Genomic DNA, 21,440 nt, shown 5'->3' with positions numbered 1-21,440 from the left:
GCAATTTTCTGGGGGAGCTTCTTGGCCAACACATGGTCTAAGTCCGGAAAGACAACCTGTGAGGGGAGAGAAGCAAACTAACATGCATAGGTTGGCAAGCCATTGAGAAACAACTGAAGCCTATATGCTTGACGATGTGAGACATGCTGCTGAGGATGGTTGGTAGGGAGGCTCGAAAACGAAGCTAAGGAAAAATTTGGAGGGTGGTTGTAGCTGCTACAACACTTGGCGACATAGTGGTAGAACTCTAGCTCTCTAAATGGACCTTGTTCGTGAAAAGCAAGTCTAACACCTCTGGAAGTATTGTTCAGTTCTCTGTTCGTCTTGGTTTCCACACTTGCTTGATTGTAAGATGTAGCATCTACCAAGCTCTTGGTCGGTCGAAACACATTCCAAGCCAAGTCAACACAGTTGTTTCGATTGGGGATGAGGGGTATATTGGTGCACAAGCTTTATGGTCGTTAGAGTTTTATTTTCATCTCTGGTGTTGCTCCGCTACCAGCAGGCCTGGACAGTACCCTGGCAGAGTCACGCAGGAACACAAGCATCGCTCTGCTGCCAGCGAGCCTGATTAGTAACCCAACGGAGTTACTTGCATCACCTCTCTGTGAAAGAACCCTTTCTCTTCTTTTGCCTTATTCATTTTTCATTTTTTCGAATCTTTTTCACATTTTCTTTTTTTCATTTTTCGTAACTGTGCATAACACTTATTCATTTCAGAGGCGGAAGAGGGATCCCGACTTATTGAAAGCAAAAGAGGTTGTTCCTTCAAAGAAGTAGTTTATATATACTTATGACGTGCTTGTTAAGGTTTCCCCCTTACCTTACTCTACTTGACTGAGTTGACAAGGATTAACCCAAAAACAACCGACTAGAGTAGGTGACACTAGTTAGCGCGTAAGAATTGTGTTTTCACCAAGGCTCACCTCGAATAGTACGTATTTTCCATTGGCTTATCATGGACTGAAGATAACAAGTTCTTCATACAGAGGCAAGACGACCAATAACCAAGTATTGATAACTGCATAAGTCCTCTTGTACTTTGCCTTGCTTGATTCAAGAATCGCACACGGTCCATGCGAAACTAACCTTCAAATGCAAACAAGCAAACAAACCAGAAAACAAAGGAAAAAGCAAAGCGAGTAAGCAAACAAGCAGGGAAGCAAAAAACATGCATACAAGCAGACAAACCAAAAGCAAACACTACTCCTACTCCTAAGCTAACAGTGCATGGGTCTGCTCACGTGAAGTGATACTTCCAATGCAGCCACCAGCGCATTGGTCGACCCATGTTGGTGAAGGCATGGTTCGCGAACAAAACAGTTGTGCAAACCAACAAACAAGAAAGATATAACAATGAAGACAAACACACTTCGAGTTTAAAAGCGTCCACAAAACATAAGTGAGTGAAAGCGCATGACATGCACTCTGTGGACTTGCCATGGTGTTGTGCTACAGTGTGTGCAGATGTTAAGTGTATGCATTCTCTTGACTGTGACATGTAAGCAAATGTGAGAAAGGTAGACCACTTACGTTGCGCAAGTGTGCTTGCTGTGTAAGATTCCTCCAATGCATGAGTGATGGGATTGTGTAGTTCGAGTGGAGGAAGCATAATCTGTGTGTGAGATTGATCTTCAATGCATACAGATGAGTGATGAGGAGCCTCAGGTGTTTGAACAATTTCTTGATCGAAAGTGAAACCAACCTCAGGACAACGAGGACCTGACATAACCATCAGCTCACGCTGAAGTGCCTCAATAGTCTGCGGGGTTTCGGCTTTGTCAACAGATAGATCATCATAGACCAGTGTCTTAGACAGATTAACAACAATTGAATCAATATCGTGATTAGATGAAGAAGTAGAGAGATCACGACAATCAAGATTAGAAAATTCAGGATGTTTGTCAGCATCCTCATGATTTGATGAATCACACAGAGGGGTAGATGAGAAGCAAGGATGTTCACCCTCTGCGTTTCCGGAAAAAGCAGATGAAAAATCAAGTGGATGTTCAATGAATGGCTGGTCCTCTTCGTTGTTGGATGATGGGCTGACATACGATGTGTCCTGCGAATGATCAACAATAGGTGCATCCGTGGATGAAGATACACATGAAAAATTAGGGATGGCAGGATCATCAAGGATGTCAGGAAAAAACGGAGGAGGTACAGACAAACAGGGATGGTCCTCTGCTGCCGGTGGATGTTCAAGCTCCCAGTCATACTCTTCATGAATGACAGCACATGTTGGTTGTGCAACACCAACTCCGTCGATGGCTTGATCCTCATTCACAACAAGTGTAGAGTCCGGAATGGAAGAACACAAGACAATGTCATCCAGAGGATCATCCGAGTACGAAGACAGAGGTTGAGGTACAAAATGCATGTGATAACCCAATGGATTCACAACCAAGCTTGCGCGAAAATCGGAAGGAGCAATGTTGGGAGGATGTGATAGTTGAACAGATGTGTGTGCATGCTCTCCCGCATCACTCTGCAATGGTGGAGCTGTTTGATGAGGGGACGGCGGACAATCACTTGTGACAGTGACCGTGTCCGTCTGTGATTGTGTAGCTCCATCATCAAAGTATGCTGAGCGGGGCTTGATCTTGAACTTCTTCTTGGGATTGACTGATTTGTTAAGACAATATTCGAATCTGTCCCAAAGATATGGAAATTTCATCTAGCTTTTTGGAGCTTCAAACTGCAAATCACGGAAGCGTTGCCAAAAATCCATAGGCGATTCATGCGGGGCCTTCCGTTGTTGTAACAATTTTTTGTCAAGAGGTTCTGGATCAAAATGATGGAAAGTAGATTCAATGAGATCACAAAACTGGTCAAGTGAGTGCACGCTGCCAAGAGGCAGACTCCAGCACCACCGTTGTGGGGATTCGCGAAGTGTGTATGATAGTAGCAGACTGACCTCTTCTGCATAGAACTCGTCTGCATTCTCAAGGAATACATAGAAGTCTTCTAAGTACTCAGGCCAGGCTACTTCGCCTTCACCATCATACGTGAATTCGAACAAGAGATCAAAATAATCCCTCGTGATACTGAGAGGTTCGGCATGCGAAAGACATCGTGGAGGGATGAGTGTGATAGAATCCATGATAGATGTGCAAAGGTTCAAAATAGGATGAGAGGACACAACTTGTCATCTAGCCCTCCTTCTAGCGCCAAAATGTTGACGGTGCTGGACCTGCCAACATGTTAGGGGATATCCCCAGTAAGAAGTTCCAACTAGACCTCACACATGTCAGGGGATCTCCCCGGTAAGTCGTACGGTATCGCCTTGACCGCAGTTGCACGTAGAGGCAAGTAAGATGTCCTTGTTGGTAGCAAGGGTGTGACATGCGCATCAAGCCAAGGAAGGTGCATGAACGGTTCTAACACATGGAAGGTGCGGTGAGTGCGCCCCTTGGAAACCTATGGAAGGACACGGCTTGGAAGGGAACACACGAGCGAAGATGCATCACAAACTGGAAAGCAAGTAAGCTAACAATCCAAAGTGATGGTTAAACCAACAGCACATCTCAATAAGATTCATACATACTTATACAGAAAGAGTCGATATATGCATGCGTAAGCAAACAAATATATATATCATTAGAGTAAACAAGATAGCTGAAATACAATAGCAACATATGCATGAAATGTGTTGGCTCTGTTATATTAAGAAGTGAAAGTTCCAATTATACAGTGCAACCATGACCGACCACTAGTTCCGTTAGCGGAACGTTACAGTCACTACCGCTTGCTCCTCCAAAGAGATGTACTAGCTCTGCATTGTGGAGAAGCCAAGGCTTATTATAATACTCTCTAAGCTTTCTCTAAGATACTCCTATCGGAAGCTTGGCTAACCAAAAGCTTCTATAATGAGTTATGAGGGACTATATATAGCAAAGGGTGGGGTGACCGTTGACATTCCCCCTTTGTGACTGTTCATCTACCCTCATGACTCTTCAAATACTCTATGACTGTTATATTCAACTATTGACACTTGAACTTCCACTTGACAAGATGTTACATACAATCTGCACATGTACCCATGTGAGACAAAATAGGCTTGAGCAAGCCATGCAAGCTATCACTAATCACTCTGACAATTGTGGTGAGACCAACTCTGACATCTTTGCGATGATCGACGATGGCAAACTGATGCCAAGCTTGGTCGTCTGTGATGGGGTCCGTGTGCTCAATGGTGACATCTTGCTGAAAACGAACTCTTGCCTCCGTTGCATCCGGGTACGCTGATATGGCTCCTCTGTCCAACTCGTCTAATAACATGCGCATCATCGCCCTGAGTGCAGCTGGACCAGCAACATATTGATGCAGAGTGCCTGTGCTGATCTCCGAGTGTGTGCTGGTGACCATGCGCATCAACTTGTCAAAATACATGTTCATCTCCAGTCGGACTTGATTCTTATCTTCGCTTTGCTGAGTGTGCCAAATTGGTGGGATCGCATGCATGCGCACAATGACATCCATGTTCCTGAATACCCTTGCATGTGATCGACAACACTGCTCACCCTGTCTGCGCCATGCCTGCTGTCGGATGGGTCCATAACCTGTATGGGCACAATTTCATCAGTCTGTGCATGTTGCGCCTGTTTCTGCTGCAACTCCTTCTCTCGTCTGTGCAATTCCTTTTCTTCCTTGAGTTGCTGCTTCAACACCTGCTACTCCTTATCTGTTTCTTTCTCTGCCTTCGGGCGATCCTCTTGTCGCACCGTCACCTCATAGCCTCAATCTCCAACGCTGCTTTCATCACAAGTGGATCTGCTTGCACTTGCAACTTTGCTCTTCCTCTGCGCTGTCAACAACCTCCCTCTTACATTTGTCGCATGCAGGTGTGCTACCTTCTGCTGCTACTGATGGTGCTGCTTGCTGTGATGCCGCTGCTATTTCATCTTGATATCCTTGTCCATGAACAACTTGATGTCTTCATAGATAGGCAAGTTCATAGACACTTGATCGACTGCATCCCCAGTTGTGCTTTAAACGGTGTCTTTGACTCTACTCTCCTGGAAGGCATTGTACCTGTGCTACTAAGAGGTAGACGAACACTTGTGATACTTGGAGACATAGAAACACTCATGACATGCAATCTGTCAGTCGAAAACCAAAACAAACTATAGGATTGACATGCAACATACTTGTGTGATTGTCTGTGAAGATTGCACAATTTTCATTGGGAGGCTAGGACACTGATTGCCAAAACTACGCAAGGCACAGTTTGGGCTGTCGGGAGGCTAACTGACTACTGGAATTGCGCAATGCACAATCCAGCTTGGCCTGTTGAGGACTGAAATTGCGCAATGCGCAATTTCAGTCAGCAGTGACATGTAAACCAGCGAACTGCATTGCGCAGTTTCTGGGGCCAGTAAGGCACTACCTCCCAGAATTGCACAATGCAAGCCTGGAGGTCAGTGCTGGGAAAGACTTGCGCAATTTCTGGAGCTGCCTTCCTTCTCGGAAATGCGTAATTCTAGCTGGGCAAGGCAAGGTCCAGGCTAAGGCAACCCAGACCTGTCGACGGGCGGCTGAAAACATGAGAAGTTTGAATGCATGGTGATATTGAGTGTAAACAAGAGTGAATGATCATGCACGCAAATAGTAAGTGCAGGATTTAGAAAATGGGAAAGCATGCATGTGTGTGAAGCGAGTTGCCACAACGGCGACCGTCGATGCAAAAACAATGTCATGCATGCGACAACAGTGAGGTGCGAACGAAAACTGAAACGATGCTTCTACAAGCTAACATACATCAAAACGACAGTAAGCTCTCATTGAAATCAAGCAGACAATACTAACACAAAGCAAAACACAAAATGCAACAGAAACATAGCATAAGACATGAAAAACAAACTTACCCTAAAACAACTAAGCTGAAAGTATTGAAGACTCCTGGATGCAATGTGGGATGTCAGAGCTGCAAGATCGATGTGAGGAATGAGCTTTGCAGCATCTGGATCATAAGTTTAACAAGATCGAGGTTATGATGTGCATGCCACAAATCTCGGAAAAAGCGACACTTGGCGAGAGGTTTCTAAAATGAGCTTTGCATGGAACCTTCAGCTGTTAAAAGTAGATCCCTGGATCTAGGGATGTCTTTTGCATGTTACCTTTTGCTATTTCGGGAAGAGAAACCCATGCATGCAAATCAGAATAGCTTAGTCCCAGAGGGGACCGGTCGACCTGAAGGCACATGCAATAGTCTGCAAGCCTAGGAGAGGGATTTGCGCAGTTTCTGGGCTGAGCAGAGTTGGCTGTCCCATAGGGATTGCGCAATTTCTGGGAGGAATAGGTGACTATCTCCCAGGATTGCACAATTCCTGGGCTAAGCAGCTGTCCTGGGATGAATTGCGTAATTTTTCAGAGGAAGCTTGACAGGGAACATTGCGCAATTCTTGAGCTCAACAGGCTAGCTAGTTTATTTGCGCAATTTATGGAGGGAATGCTGGTTCCCCTCCATAATTGTGCAATTTTCCGTGGGAGCTGCTTGGCCAGCACATGGTCTAAGTCCGGAAAGAGAGCCTGTGAAGGGAGAGAAGTAAACTAACATGCACAGGCTGACAAGCCACTGAGAAACAACTGAAGCCTATATGATTGACAATGCAAGACATGCTGCTGAGGATGGTTGGTAGAGGGGCTCCAAAACGAAGCTAAGGCAAAATTTTGGAGGGTGGTTGTAGCTGCTACAACATGTTGATATAATTTTTACCATTGCTTGGGATGATGGTGACATTAACTTCTCTTCCTTGGATACTTCCTTTTAATGTAATTACTCTATCATCTGTAACCGAAAGACCATTATAGAAAAACTTTTTTTCTTTACTCATTTTAGAATTGATCTCCATCATTTTTGTTTCAATGATTGATCCCATTTGTTTTTTCGCAATGAAATTAGGGTTGATAAAGTAAACCCTTTTTTATTATAAACCTTTGAAACTTTTAATTTGATCTCTCTCTCCCTTTTTTTAAATGATAATTCTTTTGCTTCCTTTTACTTCAAAATATAATAAATACCTCTTAATTACCCTTTTAACATAGGGAATATTATCTTATAACTCTTTAATGAATAATGTATCTCCCTTATTTCCTTTTTATTTATTTTTAATAACTATCCTTTATAACTTTAATATATGGACCTTTCAAGTAAGCTTTTATAATAATACCCGCTTCGTACTTATATATGTTTTCATGAACTTTTCTTTAAAATACCTCTTTATAATATAATACTTCTCTTTATATATATTTTATTTATAATCTTTTTTTTTTTTGAAAAGTTACAACCCTAGTGAAACGTGGCTATTCACCTCTTTGGGGTATAATATAAAATATATGTCCACTTATGTGCTTTTGACTCGGTTAATTTTCTCCATGTAAAAACTTACCATTCACATAAAGAAATTTTGTATTCCTTTTGTTTTTCTTTTACCTTGAAAATACCGTGGGCAATTACCACGGGTTGCTAAAATCACGAGCTTGTAAACCACTTACTGAAGAATCAAGATAATAGTATCTACTCTTCCTTCTCTTACGTATAGTTTTATAGATATTTGGAAAGATTCCCTTTTAACTTTATCATGCACTTTTTATCAATAATGTAGAACCTTTTTATATATATGAATGTTCTCCTTCAAAATTTACACAAGACTATATATATATATATATATATATATATATATATATACTTTTTTTATTAATAATATATTTTTATATGATTTTTTTTTAAATCTTTATATGTACTTTTTTTTCTTTGACTATCTTCTTTTTTCTTTATTTTTCTTTTTGTTTAATGGCCAAAGGCCTTAGACGAATCAGCGATGAAGAAACTCCCAAAAGTGTAGCTAAACGCTTCAATATCGACGACAACAATGTTGACGAAACCTTGATGGCCAAGGGCCTGGATCAGAGAGCGTGGCTCTATGCAGTGGTGGAGCGGCCAGAGGATCGAATTGTTTTGATACCAATGTAACGACCAAAAGTCGTATACACAACGGAATTATTAAAATACTTTGTAGACAAAGACATCCATTGTAGGATAGAAATTGTAAATTGTATATTGTATAAAAGAATGAATGTAGGATGAGTACAAATGAGAATGAGGGTCCTGTATGTATAGTCAGGTAAGTACTCTTTCACGAACAAGCATGTCTCTAAGACATACCTTTTCATTATTAATTAACTAACCATTAGTTGTTATTTATTATTATATTTATATTATTATGATTATTATTTTTATTTATTTTTACATAATTTATGTTCATAACATTGCCTTCTCCTTCAAAAAGCTTTGTCCTCAAAGCTTGTTTATGAAAGAGCTTGATCTCTTTTTCTCTACAAATGTCTTTTGCTTGATCTCTTTTTTTGCTACGAATGCCTTCTCGTCTCGAAGCAGTCATCATTGTCGATACAAGTTGATATGATCCTTGGAGTGATATATAAAATTGTCGTACTGAGAATGGATCAGACCATCCTAGATTAACCTTCTGTGGAATCTTCTGATCACTAGAACTTTGTAACAAATTGTTATTATTAGACTGAATTGAGCTCACTTCAGTATTCTTTGTAACTTAAGTTTGTTGTTTATGTTCTGAGTGATACAGACTTGTAGATTTGGATGTAGATAAGGGGTTTTTCTTGTTTGAATTTCATTTAACGTTTTTATGACAGTTTCCTAATTTCCATAAGGCATTGTTTTTGTTGACTTAACTACTGAATCTTTATTTGGGGTGTCCTCTATTTGAACAAGGACCTCTGAGTATGTTTTTACTTCAATAGGGTTTGGATTTGCATGAACTATGAGATTAGTGGTCTTGATATTTTTTTCTTCAGTTTGGACTGCTACATCTGGAGATTTTGATGCTTCCTTTGCGACAAGTTATTTGAACCTATTCGTCAATGACTTCTTTTTGTCCTTATGTTTTTTAATCTGTTTGAGCAGATTTTGATTATGATTTTTGAGATGTAAGCATTCCTCATTCTCTGAGTCAACTTTATTTTGGCCTTCACGCTTCTCGTCTTTTAAACACTTGATTTGTTCCACTGATGTTTGGCTAAGGTTCTTTAAATGTAAATTTTCTTCTTCTTGTTCTAATAAACGCTCATTGAGTTCCTTCTTTGATGCTTTAGCTTTCTTGGCTTGTTTGAGTAGCTTTTCTTGGTGATCCCTAAGGTGTGAAATTTCTGTCTTTGCTGCAGATGACTTCTTCATGCTCTTTTTGCTTCTCTGATATAGTTTTTTTTTATCTTGAAACATCAAATTTGAGATATCCTTGAGGTCTTCTAATGAAGATTTTATTGATTTTGATTTACTTGTTATGCCTCGAAACATGACCATCTTCCCTTTATAAAGAAACGTCAAAACTTGTTTCTCTATGTTTAACATGAATGTACCCAAATACTTAAACCAGGGTTGACCGAGTATGATGTCAGTGTTTTTATCCATCCTTACAACATGAAATTGAGATATGTACTCATAATGACCTATTGTCACTTGTAGATCACTAATTTTATAGTCTTTTTGGTCAAAAATATTTTTTTTTACACCAATGCTTAGTTCTAGAATTAATCGTTGATTTGCCAAGTTGATGTTGATATAATTTTTATCATTGCTTGGGCTGATGGTGACATTAACTTCTCTTCCTTAGATACTTTTAATATACTTACTCTGTGATCTGTAACTGAAAGACCATTATAGGAAAACCTTTTTTCTTTCGTCATTTTAGAATTGAGGTCCATCATTTTTTTTTCAATGATTGATCCCATTTGTTTTGTTGCAATGAAATTAGGGTTGATAAAGTAACCCTTTTTTATTATAAACCTTTAAAAATTTTAATTTTATTTCTCTCTCCTTTTTTTTAAATGATAATTCCTTTGCTTCCTATTACTTCAAAATATAATAAGTACCTCTTAATTACACTTTTAACATAGAGAATATTATCTTATAACTCTTCAATTAATAATGTATCCCTCTTATTGCCTTTTTATTTATTTTTAATAACTATCATTTATAATTTTAATATATGGATCTTTCAAGTAACCTTTTATAATAGTACCTACTTCGTACTTATATATATTTTCATGAACTTTTCTTTAAAATACCCCTTTATAATATAATACTTCTCTTTATGTATCTTTTATTTATAATTGTTTTTGTTTTTTGTTTGTTTTTTGTTTTTGAAGAGTTACAACCCTAGTGCAACGTGGCTATTCACCTCTTTGGGGTATAATATAAAATATATGTCCACTTATGTGCTTTTGACTCTGTTAATTTTCTCCACGTAAAAACTTACCTTTCACATAAAGAAATTTTGTATTCTTTTTGTTTTTCTTTTAACTTGAAATTACCATAGGCAATTACCATGGTTGCTAAAACCACGAGCTTGTAAACCACTTAATGAAGAATCAAGATAATAGTATCTACTCTTTCTTCTCTTATGTATAGTTTTATAGATATTTGGAAAGATTCCTTTTTAACTTTATCATGCACTTTTTATCAATAATGTATAACCTTTTTATATATATGAATGTTCTCCTTCAAAATTTACACAAGACTATATATATATATATATTTTAAATCTTTAGATGCACTTTTCTTTCTTTGACTATTTTCTTTTTTTCTTAATTTTTTTTGGTTTAATGGCCAAAGGATTCTGACAAATCAACAACAGAGAAACTCGCAAAAGTGTAGCAAAACACTTCAATCTCGACGGCAACAATGTTGACGAAACCTGAATGGCCAAGGGCTTAGATCAGAGAGTGTGGTTCTGTGCAGCGGTGGAGTGGCCCGAGGATTGAACTGCTCTGATACCAATGTAATGGCCAAAAGTTGTATGCACAACGGAAATATTAAAATACTTAATAGACAAAGACATCCATTGTAAGATAGAAATTGTAAATTGTAAATTGTATAAAAGAATGAATGTAGGATGAGTACAAATGAGAATGAGGGTCCTGTATATGGCTAGCCAGGTAAGTACCCTTTCACAAACAAACATGTCTCTAGGACATGCCTTTTCGTTATTAATTAACTAACCATTAGTTAATTTATTTATTATTTATAATTATATTTATATTAATATGATTATTATTTGTTATCTATTTTTATTTATTTTTACATAATTTATGTTCATAACAGTGTGGCAGACCTCTTGGATGAATAGTAAGAGTCAAACACACTTTGATTTCTATATTATAGGACCCTAACAGGTTATAGTCATTGCATTTTTCTATGTATTTTCTTTGTTGGTCGAGACCCATATTTTCCTGAGATTATTGAATGGAGGAGAATTTTTATGGGTGTACATTTCTTCTTGTGATATGATTGATCTCTTTGTCTTTATTTTTTCACTCTATTTTAATTTCTGGAAGTTTTAATACTAGTGATTTTTTTTTCAACAATGCAGAAATTATTTGGGTAATAAAATAATTTTTTGGGAATAAATAATTGTTGAGAGAAAATAAATATGGGTTGGTGTTAGAAATTTAACAAACTCACCGATTGAGAAGGATAAACCCCATAGAAATTTGTTGGGCCTATTATTTGTATAGCGTGCGACTAAGTATGGCCTTGCTGGAAATCATATAGGCAAGTTCTTGGCTGAATTGTACAGCTAACTTCTCCTCCCGTTCCTTTCTACACCCAATCATATGACCTCGCTCTTTGTCGTATTGAACAGCCTCCACAAATTTTCCGAGATTGATTTTCTTGTTGTATTCATGTTTTCCTTCTCTCTTGGCTTGCGTACTGGGAAAAATCTTTGTCACTCTATGCAACTGAGTCAATATATCTTTCATTGTGTCATGTCCCTTCTACCTTGCCGCCTTTATAATTTTGAGTTAATGCCTAAGTCCTCACAAACCTAATCACTTGTTGAGATCAATGTTTGAGATTAAATCCCGATCGCATTAGTGATCAATAGTGGAGATTTATCTAAGTCTGTTAAATTTGGACAACTAGGTCCAAACTCCATGTTCTGATGCTCAGATTAAGAGGCTAATATTTTTGTTGGATTCCTCTTTCTGAGAGGTGTAAAATCCATATAAAAATAGTCTTAATCCGATGAGCAGAACTTATACTTTGAATTTATTATTCTTAATAAATTATATGTGCAAAGGTCAGCCAGTTTTGTAATGTAGGCTCACATGCCCAATAGATGTGTCACACACCCTCATTGATGGATATATATATATATAGGAAAAGTTGGAGAGAATTTGATCGCAACACAACTCACATCTTCCTCTCTCATCCTAAAAAGTACGAGCTACCTGGAGGACGAATTTCAGCCACACGTGGGAAGGACGAAGAGGATTTTTCTGCTGCTAGGGTTTCGTAGAAGTTTGACCAGCGTTGACTTTGGTCAACGCTTGGTCCAAACAAGCTGAAAACTTGTGGGAGGTTCGATTTTTGAAGGCCATACTACCTGGCACAAAAATCGAGGTCAAAGGGTTGACCGTTTTGCTGCTGCGTTGACTTTTAGCTTGCTGCCCCTGCGTTGACTTTTCAGGACAGCGTTGACTTTTGTAGAACTGACTTGGGTTGACTCATCTACTGGTTGGAGGGTTGTTGTGACACATGCTGGGCTGGCTGACCAAAGGAGACTTTGCTGGTTGAAGCATCCTGTTGACTGTCGAAACAAACACATACATTTTTCTTGTTTCTGATTTGTCTTCTGTAAGATCTTCTTATATGTTCTATCTGCATTTTGCTTATCTACTTGTATGATTGCTGTGAGAAAAGTGAAATTGCTCTTAGCATAGAACATCTACAAAACTTTACATGGTATCGGAGCTGAGGTGAAGACAAACTCTATCTATAGCAATCATCATCGAAGGAAATGGATTCCTCTAAGCTTGAATTTAGGGAGAATGACAAGCTGACTGGAAGTGATGACTTCCATGCCTGGAAGATGTTATTAGATCTCAAATTAGAAGATCATGATCTCCTAGATCATGTGACAGGGAAGATTCAAGAACCTCCATCAAATGCCTCTGCTGCTGTTAAACACAAGTATAAGAAGGGAGAAATCAGAGCAAAACTGCTGATCAGGGAATCCATAAATAAGAGTCTGGTTGCCTACATATCTGAACTAGGCACATCCAAGGAGATGTATGACAAACTGATACTTATGTTCCGAGTAAACAATGTGAACCAAGTGCTATTCCTCAAGAACAAGTTGAAGAATATGAAGAAGGGCCGAGACGAGTCTATTCAAACTTTCTTTATGAAGTTGACCGAAACCAGGAACAATCTGCTAGCTATTGGGGAGACAATAGCTGATCGTGAGATGGTTCTCACCGCATTTGGAGGACTTCCATATGAATGGCAAGTATTCACAACTACCATTCTCAACAATAATACCATCCCTAAATTTGATGAGCTTCTGTCTAGATGTATGCAAGAAGAAACAAGGATGAAGGAATTTGATAATGAAAGAAATGCTGCCTATGTTGCTCATTCCCGAAAGAAGAACTCTGGTGGTTCCAAGGACAAAGGAAGGACTAAGACTCAAAAGAAGAAGGGTAAATGTTTCACCTGCCATGGTAAATGTTTCACCTGCCATAGGACTGGACACTATGCTAGAGAATGCCCCTTCCAGAAGAATTCTCCCGATAGTGACGACAACAACAACAACCGAAGGAATGGGAATCAAAGAAATGACAAATCCAAAGGAAAGAGGAAGGCTCACTTTGAAGGAAACCATCCACCTTCTAAAAGGACCAGAAATACCAGGTATGAGGAGTCTAATGTTGTTGATAAAAGAAATGAGTATATTCTAATATCTGCTCTCTCAGCTGCATCTCCGCCCGACACTATGGATGTCTGGCTAATCGATAGTGGTGCCTCAACACACATCACCGGATTCAAGGAAGCACTTTTTGACATGGTTGAAAGGGATACTAATCTAGAAATTATCCTTGGGGATAATGCCACTTATCCTGTGAAAGGGACCGGGACTGTGACCCTCCACTTGTCTCAAGGACAAGTCCTCCATCTACAAGATGTACTCTATGTACCCAAATTGAAGAAGAACCTTGTGTCTGTATCTGCCATGGAAGACAAAGGATTCAATGTAACCTTCTCTGATGGAAAGGTACTCATGTGGAAGAAGAGCTTCAAGGAAGCTATCTCAATTGGTTTTAGAGTTGGTACACTCTACCAGGTTGGAGGGAGTCCGTTGGGAGCTATGACTTGTGATACTATCCGTCAAACCGAACTATGGCACCGAAGATTTGGACACCTTCATTACAAGGCTCTTCCCGAAGCAAGGAAGGTGGTGACAGGGATGCCTGATTTTGGAAATAATCATAAAGGTGTATGTAGGGGCTGTGCTAAAGGAAAACATACAAGGGGACCTTTCCCCTCAAGTGTCACAAAGACATCTGAGATATTGCAACTGGTCCATTCTGATCTTTCCGGTATGTTGCCTGTAACATCCCTGGGGGGATGTTCTTACTATATGACATTTACTGATGACTTCTCTCGCAAAACCTGGATATACTTCTTGAAGAAGAAGGATGAGGCTTTCATGTGGTTCCGTACCTTCAAAGCCTTGGTGGAAAATATGACCGGAAAGAAGATCAAGATTTTGAGGACTGACAATGGCATTGAATATGAGTCAAATGAGTTCAAAGACTTTTGCAGAGAAGCTGGCATTAAGAGGGAGACTACCACTGCATATACTCCTGAGCAGAATGGTGTTGCTGAACGCAAGAATAGGACTATTGTGGAAGCTGCCCGTGCCATGCTATGTGACCAGGGTCTTCCAAAGTTTCTGTGGGGAGAAGCTGCAAATACTGTTGTGTACATTCAAAACCGATGCCCTCATTCCGCTTTGGACTCCAAAACTCCCGAAGAGGTTTTCTCTGGTAAGAAACCTGATGTCTCACATTTTAGAATTTTTGGATGTCCTGTCTATTTTCATGTGCCGAAAGAAAAGAGAAGTAAGCTGGATGCTACTGGGAAGAAAGGAATGTTTGTGGGCTACAGTGAGACTTCTAAGGCATATAGAGTCTATGTACCTGGTCAAAGGGAAGTAGAGATAAGCCATGATGTCACTTTTGACGAAGATGCTTCCCTGAAGAAAGTAGTAGATCTTCCTAGATCTGAAGAAAACCATGAAGAAAGACCTGGAAATCTGGAAGAACCCCAGGGTGAGACTATGCCTGATGTTGAAGGGCCAATGGACCCTATTGATCCTTCCCCTTCTCTAGGAAAGAGGCCATCATGGCTCAGGGACACCCTCGAAGATGCTGAGGGTCATGCTGCCCCAAGGGGAACATTCCGAGAAAGCAAGAAGCCGTGTAGATACCAAGGGTATCTAGCTGCCATGAGTACTATTATACAATCTGAACCTGGATCTTTTGAAGAAGCCATCAAGCATCAAGTCTGGAAGGATGCTATGCATGAAAAATATGAGGCTATTATGAAGAATGATGTCTGGGATGTGGTCCCAAGATCGAAGGACAAATCTGTTGTCACCGCTAAATGGCTCTACAAGATTAAACATGGATCTGATGGGAGTGCTGAAAAGTTTAAGGCAAGATTTGTTGCTCGTGGCTTCTCTCAAAAGGAAGGAATTGACTATGACGATATATTTGCACCTGTGGCTCGATATACCACCATCCGATCCATCATAGCCCTTGCTGCTACGCAAGGATGGAGTCTTCATCAGATGGATGTCAAGACCGCTTTTTTGCATGGTGCAATAAAGGAAGAGGTGTATGTAGAACAACCTCTGGGATTTGAAGTTCAAGATCGAGACACTTATGTCTGCAGGTTGAAGAAAGCCCTCTATGGGTTAAAGCTAGCACCCAGAGCTTGGTATGAGAGGATGGATAGTTACTTGATGAAGCTGGGCTTCACTCGAAGCAATGCTGATCCAAACCTTTACTTTAAGGTTGAGGAAGGAAAGCCTCTCATTCTAGTGCTGTATGTGGACGACCTCTTTCTGACAGGTGATGACCCTCTCATTCATCAATGTAAGAGGGAGCTTGCTGCTGAGTTCGAGATGAAAGACCTAGGACTGATGCACTATTTCCTAGGCCTGGAGGTCTGGCAGAGACCTGGAGAGATTTTCCTTTCTCAAGGAAAGTATATTGTGAAGCTTCTGGAAAGATTTGGGATGGTGGACTGTAAGTCCGTGTCGACACCAATGGAACTCAACTTTAAGAAGTTGAGTGGCAGCGTTGCAGGGCCTATCTTGGCCAATCCTACTGAGTATCGTCAACTCATAGGAGCTTTGATGTTCTTAGTGAACACCCGTCCGGACATATGTTTTGCAGTGAATACTTTGAGTCAACAAATGGTTGAGCCTCATCATTTTCACTGGGTTGGTGCCAAGAATCTTTTGAGATATCTTCGGGGCACGATAAACCATGGGCTGAGATACACTGCCGGGAGTGTGATACTCCGGGGATATACTGATGCCGATTGGGCTGGCAGTGTGGTGGATCGTAAGAGCACATCTGGATGCTGTTTCAATCTTGGTTCTGCTTCGATCTCATGGATGAGCAGGAAGCAGAAGTCGGTGGCTTTGAGCACCGCGGAGGCCGAATACATTGCTGCTAGTATGGCCTGTTGTGAAGCAGTTTGGTTGAGGAAGCTCTTTAGTGAGCTGTTCCAACATGTGCTAGATACCACTGTAATACTCTGTGATAATCAGAGTGGGATTCGTATGACTGAGAATCCTGTGTTCCACGACCGATCCAAGCATATTGATATCAGGTACCACTTTTTCCGGGATATGGTACAGCGAGGCGCCGTAAGGCTCGATCATATAGGAACTGATGAGCAGGTCGCGGATATTCTCACTAAGCCCCTGGGGAAGGTCAAGTTCCTAACCTTCCGTGAGAGTCTTGGTGTCGTGGAAAGACCCTATGATGTGGGTCCTGTTGGACGATGAGCTCTGGGAGCTCTGGGGGGCTTTGGGGATAGCTTCTCGAAGCTATAAGCACTCATAATGCTTCTGCCCCACCCTTGTGATTATTGAGCTGGTTCGCCACTCATTTAATCTGTGCCCCGTATGCATCCTACCCATTGAGTTCAGGGCTCATGGGAAGTACCTCTCATTTGGCCAATGAGGTGTGGAAAAGCTAGAGACTATTAGCAAAGACTGATGGACGCATCAGAGATTGCCGTACTCTCTATCTAGGATGGCATGGTCCAACCACTTGATCTGGGATCAAGATTTGTGAGGTCTGGGACCTCTGGACTGATTATGTCAGTCGGGGAATGATGTCTTTGTGACTGACCCACTTCTGTTCTGAAATAAAGAAGCCAGCAAAGCAAGTTTCGGCGAGATGACTCACGATGTTAATTGCACTAATAGATGGAGTTCTCCCTAGTTGAGAGGGAGTGTTAAATTTGGACAACTAGGTCCAAACTCCATGTTCTGATGCTCAGATTAAGAGGCTAATATTTTTGTTGGATTCCTCTTTCTGAGAGGTGTAAAATCCATATAAAAATAGTCTTAATCCGATGAGCAGAACTTATACTTTGAATTTATTATTCTTAATAAATTATATGTGCAAAGGTCAGCCAGTTTTGTAATGTAGGCTCACATGCCCAACAGATGTGTCACACACCCTCATTGATTGCCGTACTCTCTATCTAGGATGGCATGGTCCAACCACTTGATCTGGGATCAAGATTTGTGAGGTCTGGGACCTCTGGACTGATTATGTCAGTCGGGGAATGATGTCTTTGTGACTGACCCACTTCTGTTCTGAAATAAAGAAGCCAGCAAAGCAAGTTTCGGCGGGATGACTCACGATGTTAATTGCACTAATAGATGGAGTTCTCCCTAGTTGAGAGGGAGTGTTAAATTTGGACAACTAGGTCCAAACTCCATGTTCTGATGCTCAGATTAAGAGGCTAATATTTTTGTTGGATTCCTCTTTCTGAGAGGTGTAAAATCCATATAAAAATAGTCTTAATCCGATGAGCAGAACTTATACTTTGAATTTATTATTCTTAATAAATTATATGTGCAAAGGTCAGCCAGTTTTGTAATGTAGGCTCACATGCCCAACAGATGTGTCACACACCCTCATTGATGGATATATATATATATAGGAAAAGTTGGAGAGAATTTGATCACAACACAACTCACATCTTCCTCTCTCATCCTAAAAAGTACGAGCTACCTGGAGGACGAATTTCAGCCACACGTGGGAAGGACGAAGAGGATTTTTCTGCTGCTAGGGTTTCGCAGAAGTTTGACCAGCGTTGACTTTGGTCAACGCTTGGTCCAAACAAGCTGAAAACTTGTGGGAGGTTCGATTTTTGAAGGCCATACTACCTGGCACAAAAATCGAGGTCAAAGGGTTGACCGTTTTGCTGCTGCGTTGACTTTTAGCTTGCTGCCCCTGCGTTGACTTTTCAGGACAGCGTTGATTTTTGTAGAACTGACTTGGGTTGACTCATCTACTGGTTGGAGGGTTGTTGTGACACATGCTGGGCTGGCTGACCAAAGGAGACTTTGCTGGTTGAAGCATCCTGTTGACCGCCGAAACAAACACATACATTTTTCTTGTTTCTGATTTGTCTTCTGTAAGATCTTCTTATATGTTCTATCTGCATTTTGCTTATCTACTTGTATGATTGCTGTGAGAAAAGTGAAATTGCTCTTAGCATAGAACATCTACAAAACTTTACAAAGTCGCTAATGTAATTGAAGTACACTTTATTATACTTTTCATAACTTACAATTAAATGCTTTTCACTTTAATAATTTAGTTTAATAAAGTGAGTTAAAAAATAGAAAGGACTTTAGACAACTTCATGCACATTTGACAAAAAGCTTGTGTAGAAGTTCTTCTTCGAGCTACAATCATCAACACTCCCTCTTAGCGAGGAAGGAATTCTACACCAATCCAAGTTTTCCTCTTAAGAATTCAAAGTTCTCTTTGACTAAGGTCTTGGTCAAAATATTTGCAACTTGCTGATGTCTGGGTATATGGATGTCTGGGTATATACCAGAGCTTCATTGCTCCCTTCTAAATCTTGTCTCATATTAAGTGGTACCTGATCTCATTGTGTTTGAACCTGTCATGGATATTGATTTTTGTAGCTTGGGTAGGTACTGCATAGGCCTAAATGTCTAGGCGTGCATTAGTCGCCCACAAATCTTGTTAGGACACTTGGTCAAGTGTGAGCAGTTGCTAATGTAACTGAGTCTAAGATTAAACTTAGAAGAAGCACATGATTATTGTGTTGTTTAATTGAGCTAAAAAACATAGGAAAAGTAAAGTAATGTACTTTAGTGACTATATTTTAATTTCAACCATTGATCTCAAGTGAAACAAGATCTAATCTCGGCGATCAATCACTTTGGAGATTAGGGTTAGGGATTTAGCTCAATGTAAAGTTATAAAAACAAGGCTAAGGAGAGGAGAAAGACGCACAATATATTGGAACTAGCCTTTGAACAGGATTTTCTCAAGTGAATGCATGTTCCTCTAGAAGTGCAAGAGTGCACTGTTGGAGATCTAGATCAGCCAAGGAGAGTGAGAACAGAACTGGGGCCTGATCTGCGGGATCAAATCCAATACCTTTTGTGTCTCAAAATGAACACCATTCTATTTAAAATGTAAACATAAAATTTGTCACAAATGATTTCCTGTGGAATTATTCTACACTCTTAGGTTGACTTGACTACAAAAGTTAGTTAGCTTAACACAATTTTTAATTCGTGAATAGGCAGAAGCTAAAGGTTATGTCTATTAGTAAAGAGCTCTATAAACAATACGTATATGCTGTAAACTATTATAAAATCATCTCGTATTCATATATCAAAGATAACAAATACTTGACTCAAGAGTTTTTGTGTTAGATGACCAATAGTTGAGGATGGGTAAAATGTTACACAGATAGTTAATGGCCAGTGAGAACTCTAACATATCCAGCTAGCCATTAGTGAGTACATGTAGGACCAGGACCACATTGTAGGCTGTAGCACACCTCGACCAATTAATAGGTGGTTGACCTATCTTGAACTAATAGGCCATCTTAAACGGGTTTCTTTGTTTTCCTCAGTTGTACATTTCTTAAGGTCCCTTCTTATCTAGCCTTGGACCATCACTACATGTGAGGCTTTTGGTTAGCGAGCTCTTTCGCTAGTTTCAGTTTATTTGCATAATTGTTTGCTAGAGCTTTGCTTCTGTACCCATGTACAGCACATTAAATGCCTAAAAGAGTACTTGTTCAGCATGCATTAAGAACATTGTAGGGGCTTAGTCTCTAAAGAGTAAGACTATTTCGATACCTTGAGCATAGAGTCTAGGTTGTCGAACCACCAAAACAAGATTTTGCTGGCTTCAGTTCTTTTACTGTTATTTGGTCTATTTTCTTTATTCCTTAGCAGTTGACAGTTTACGTCTGTCTGTTTTTGTTTTAGATAACCTTTCCACCTCTATTGACTGCTTACAATCACTTATCTCTTCAGTATTATTGTTTTGTTTTGGCAATAAACCTGGAACTCTAAATAGCCTATCAATGCTTGGTTTACACAAGTTGCATCCACTACATGAAGCTGGACTAATGATGGAGTTCTTTGTTTTTATCTCTTTTGCAGGAAATATTTAATAAAATATGGCAGTATATTTTGCTGGCTTTGTTTCTGCTACTGCTGGTTGGTGCAGTATATTATGGGTATAAGGGCTTGTTTTGGCTGTCTGACTGGATGAATGAACTCGATGAGACACGTGCGAAGAAAAGACAACCAAGAAGTTTTATTTAGATTCGCCAAGGACTCTGCTGTGTGAAGGGGTATTCACAATTTGAGTCACTTAATTTTTTGGAATAGGTTGTATATGACAGTGAGATCTTACCTTCTGCAAATCTTAGTTTGATAGAAATGCTATAGGTAACATGCCTATGTAATATTCTTTTAAAATTTCATGGACCTAGAAATATCTATCTCTAAGGTCAGGCCGATCTAAAACTAGCAATCCACCTTTTGCTTTTTCGTCCAGTGCAGAGAAAGTTGTTTGAAGTTCATTGTCTTATCAACCTTCTAACTAGGTCTAGTGCATCAACTCTAGCCTCGGGCCGCATGGTTGCAGCTTCAAATGTGATTGGCCTGATTTTAGATCTCACATCGTCAATTTTCGCTATAGAGGAGCGTGAGTAATATCACTGGACTTATCTGTCTATTATTGGATGTATTTCCCATAATATAAATTCTTTACTGTGTTTAGAATTAAGGAACTTGGAAATATAAAGAGGTTACAAACATTGTCTAGAGTCCGAGTAATTAAAATCACTAATATTTTGGGATATGTCAGGTCTTAGGAATTTCCACAGGAAATCATTTGTGACATTTCTTATGTTTAGATTTTGAATAAAATGTTGTTTGAGATATTTACATTCGGAATAAAATGTTGTGCTTATGAGACATTTTGAATCCTCTCTCTTTACACACACAATATAA

General features: G+C 39.7%; 1 protein-coding gene across 1 annotated transcript in view; it reads left to right on the top strand.

The window, feature by feature from the left end:
• The window catches only part of LOC149159652 (NF-X1-type zinc finger protein NFXL2-like), a 304,457-nt gene extending 283,244 nt beyond the window's left edge, over positions 1-21,213 (top strand). Inside the window, exon 13 of the mRNA XM_089434378.1 lies at positions 20,583-21,213. Within this exon, the coding sequence (XP_089290504.1) occupies positions 20,583-20,747 (165 nt within the window). The 3' untranslated portion in view covers positions 20,748-21,213. The remainder of the gene's footprint in view (positions 1-20,582) is intronic.
• The last annotated feature ends 227 nt before the right edge of the window (positions 21,214-21,440 follow it).

The sequence above is a fragment of the Pinus tabuliformis genome, chromosome 5_2, assembly GCF_031772625.1.
Source record: "Pinus tabuliformis cultivar Carrire ecotype Pingquan chromosome 5_2, CPIR1, whole genome shotgun sequence".
NCBI classification, from domain to species: Eukaryota; Viridiplantae; Streptophyta; class Pinopsida; order Pinales; family Pinaceae; genus Pinus; species Pinus tabuliformis.
This window is presented reverse-complemented; position numbering and strand designations above follow the sequence as displayed.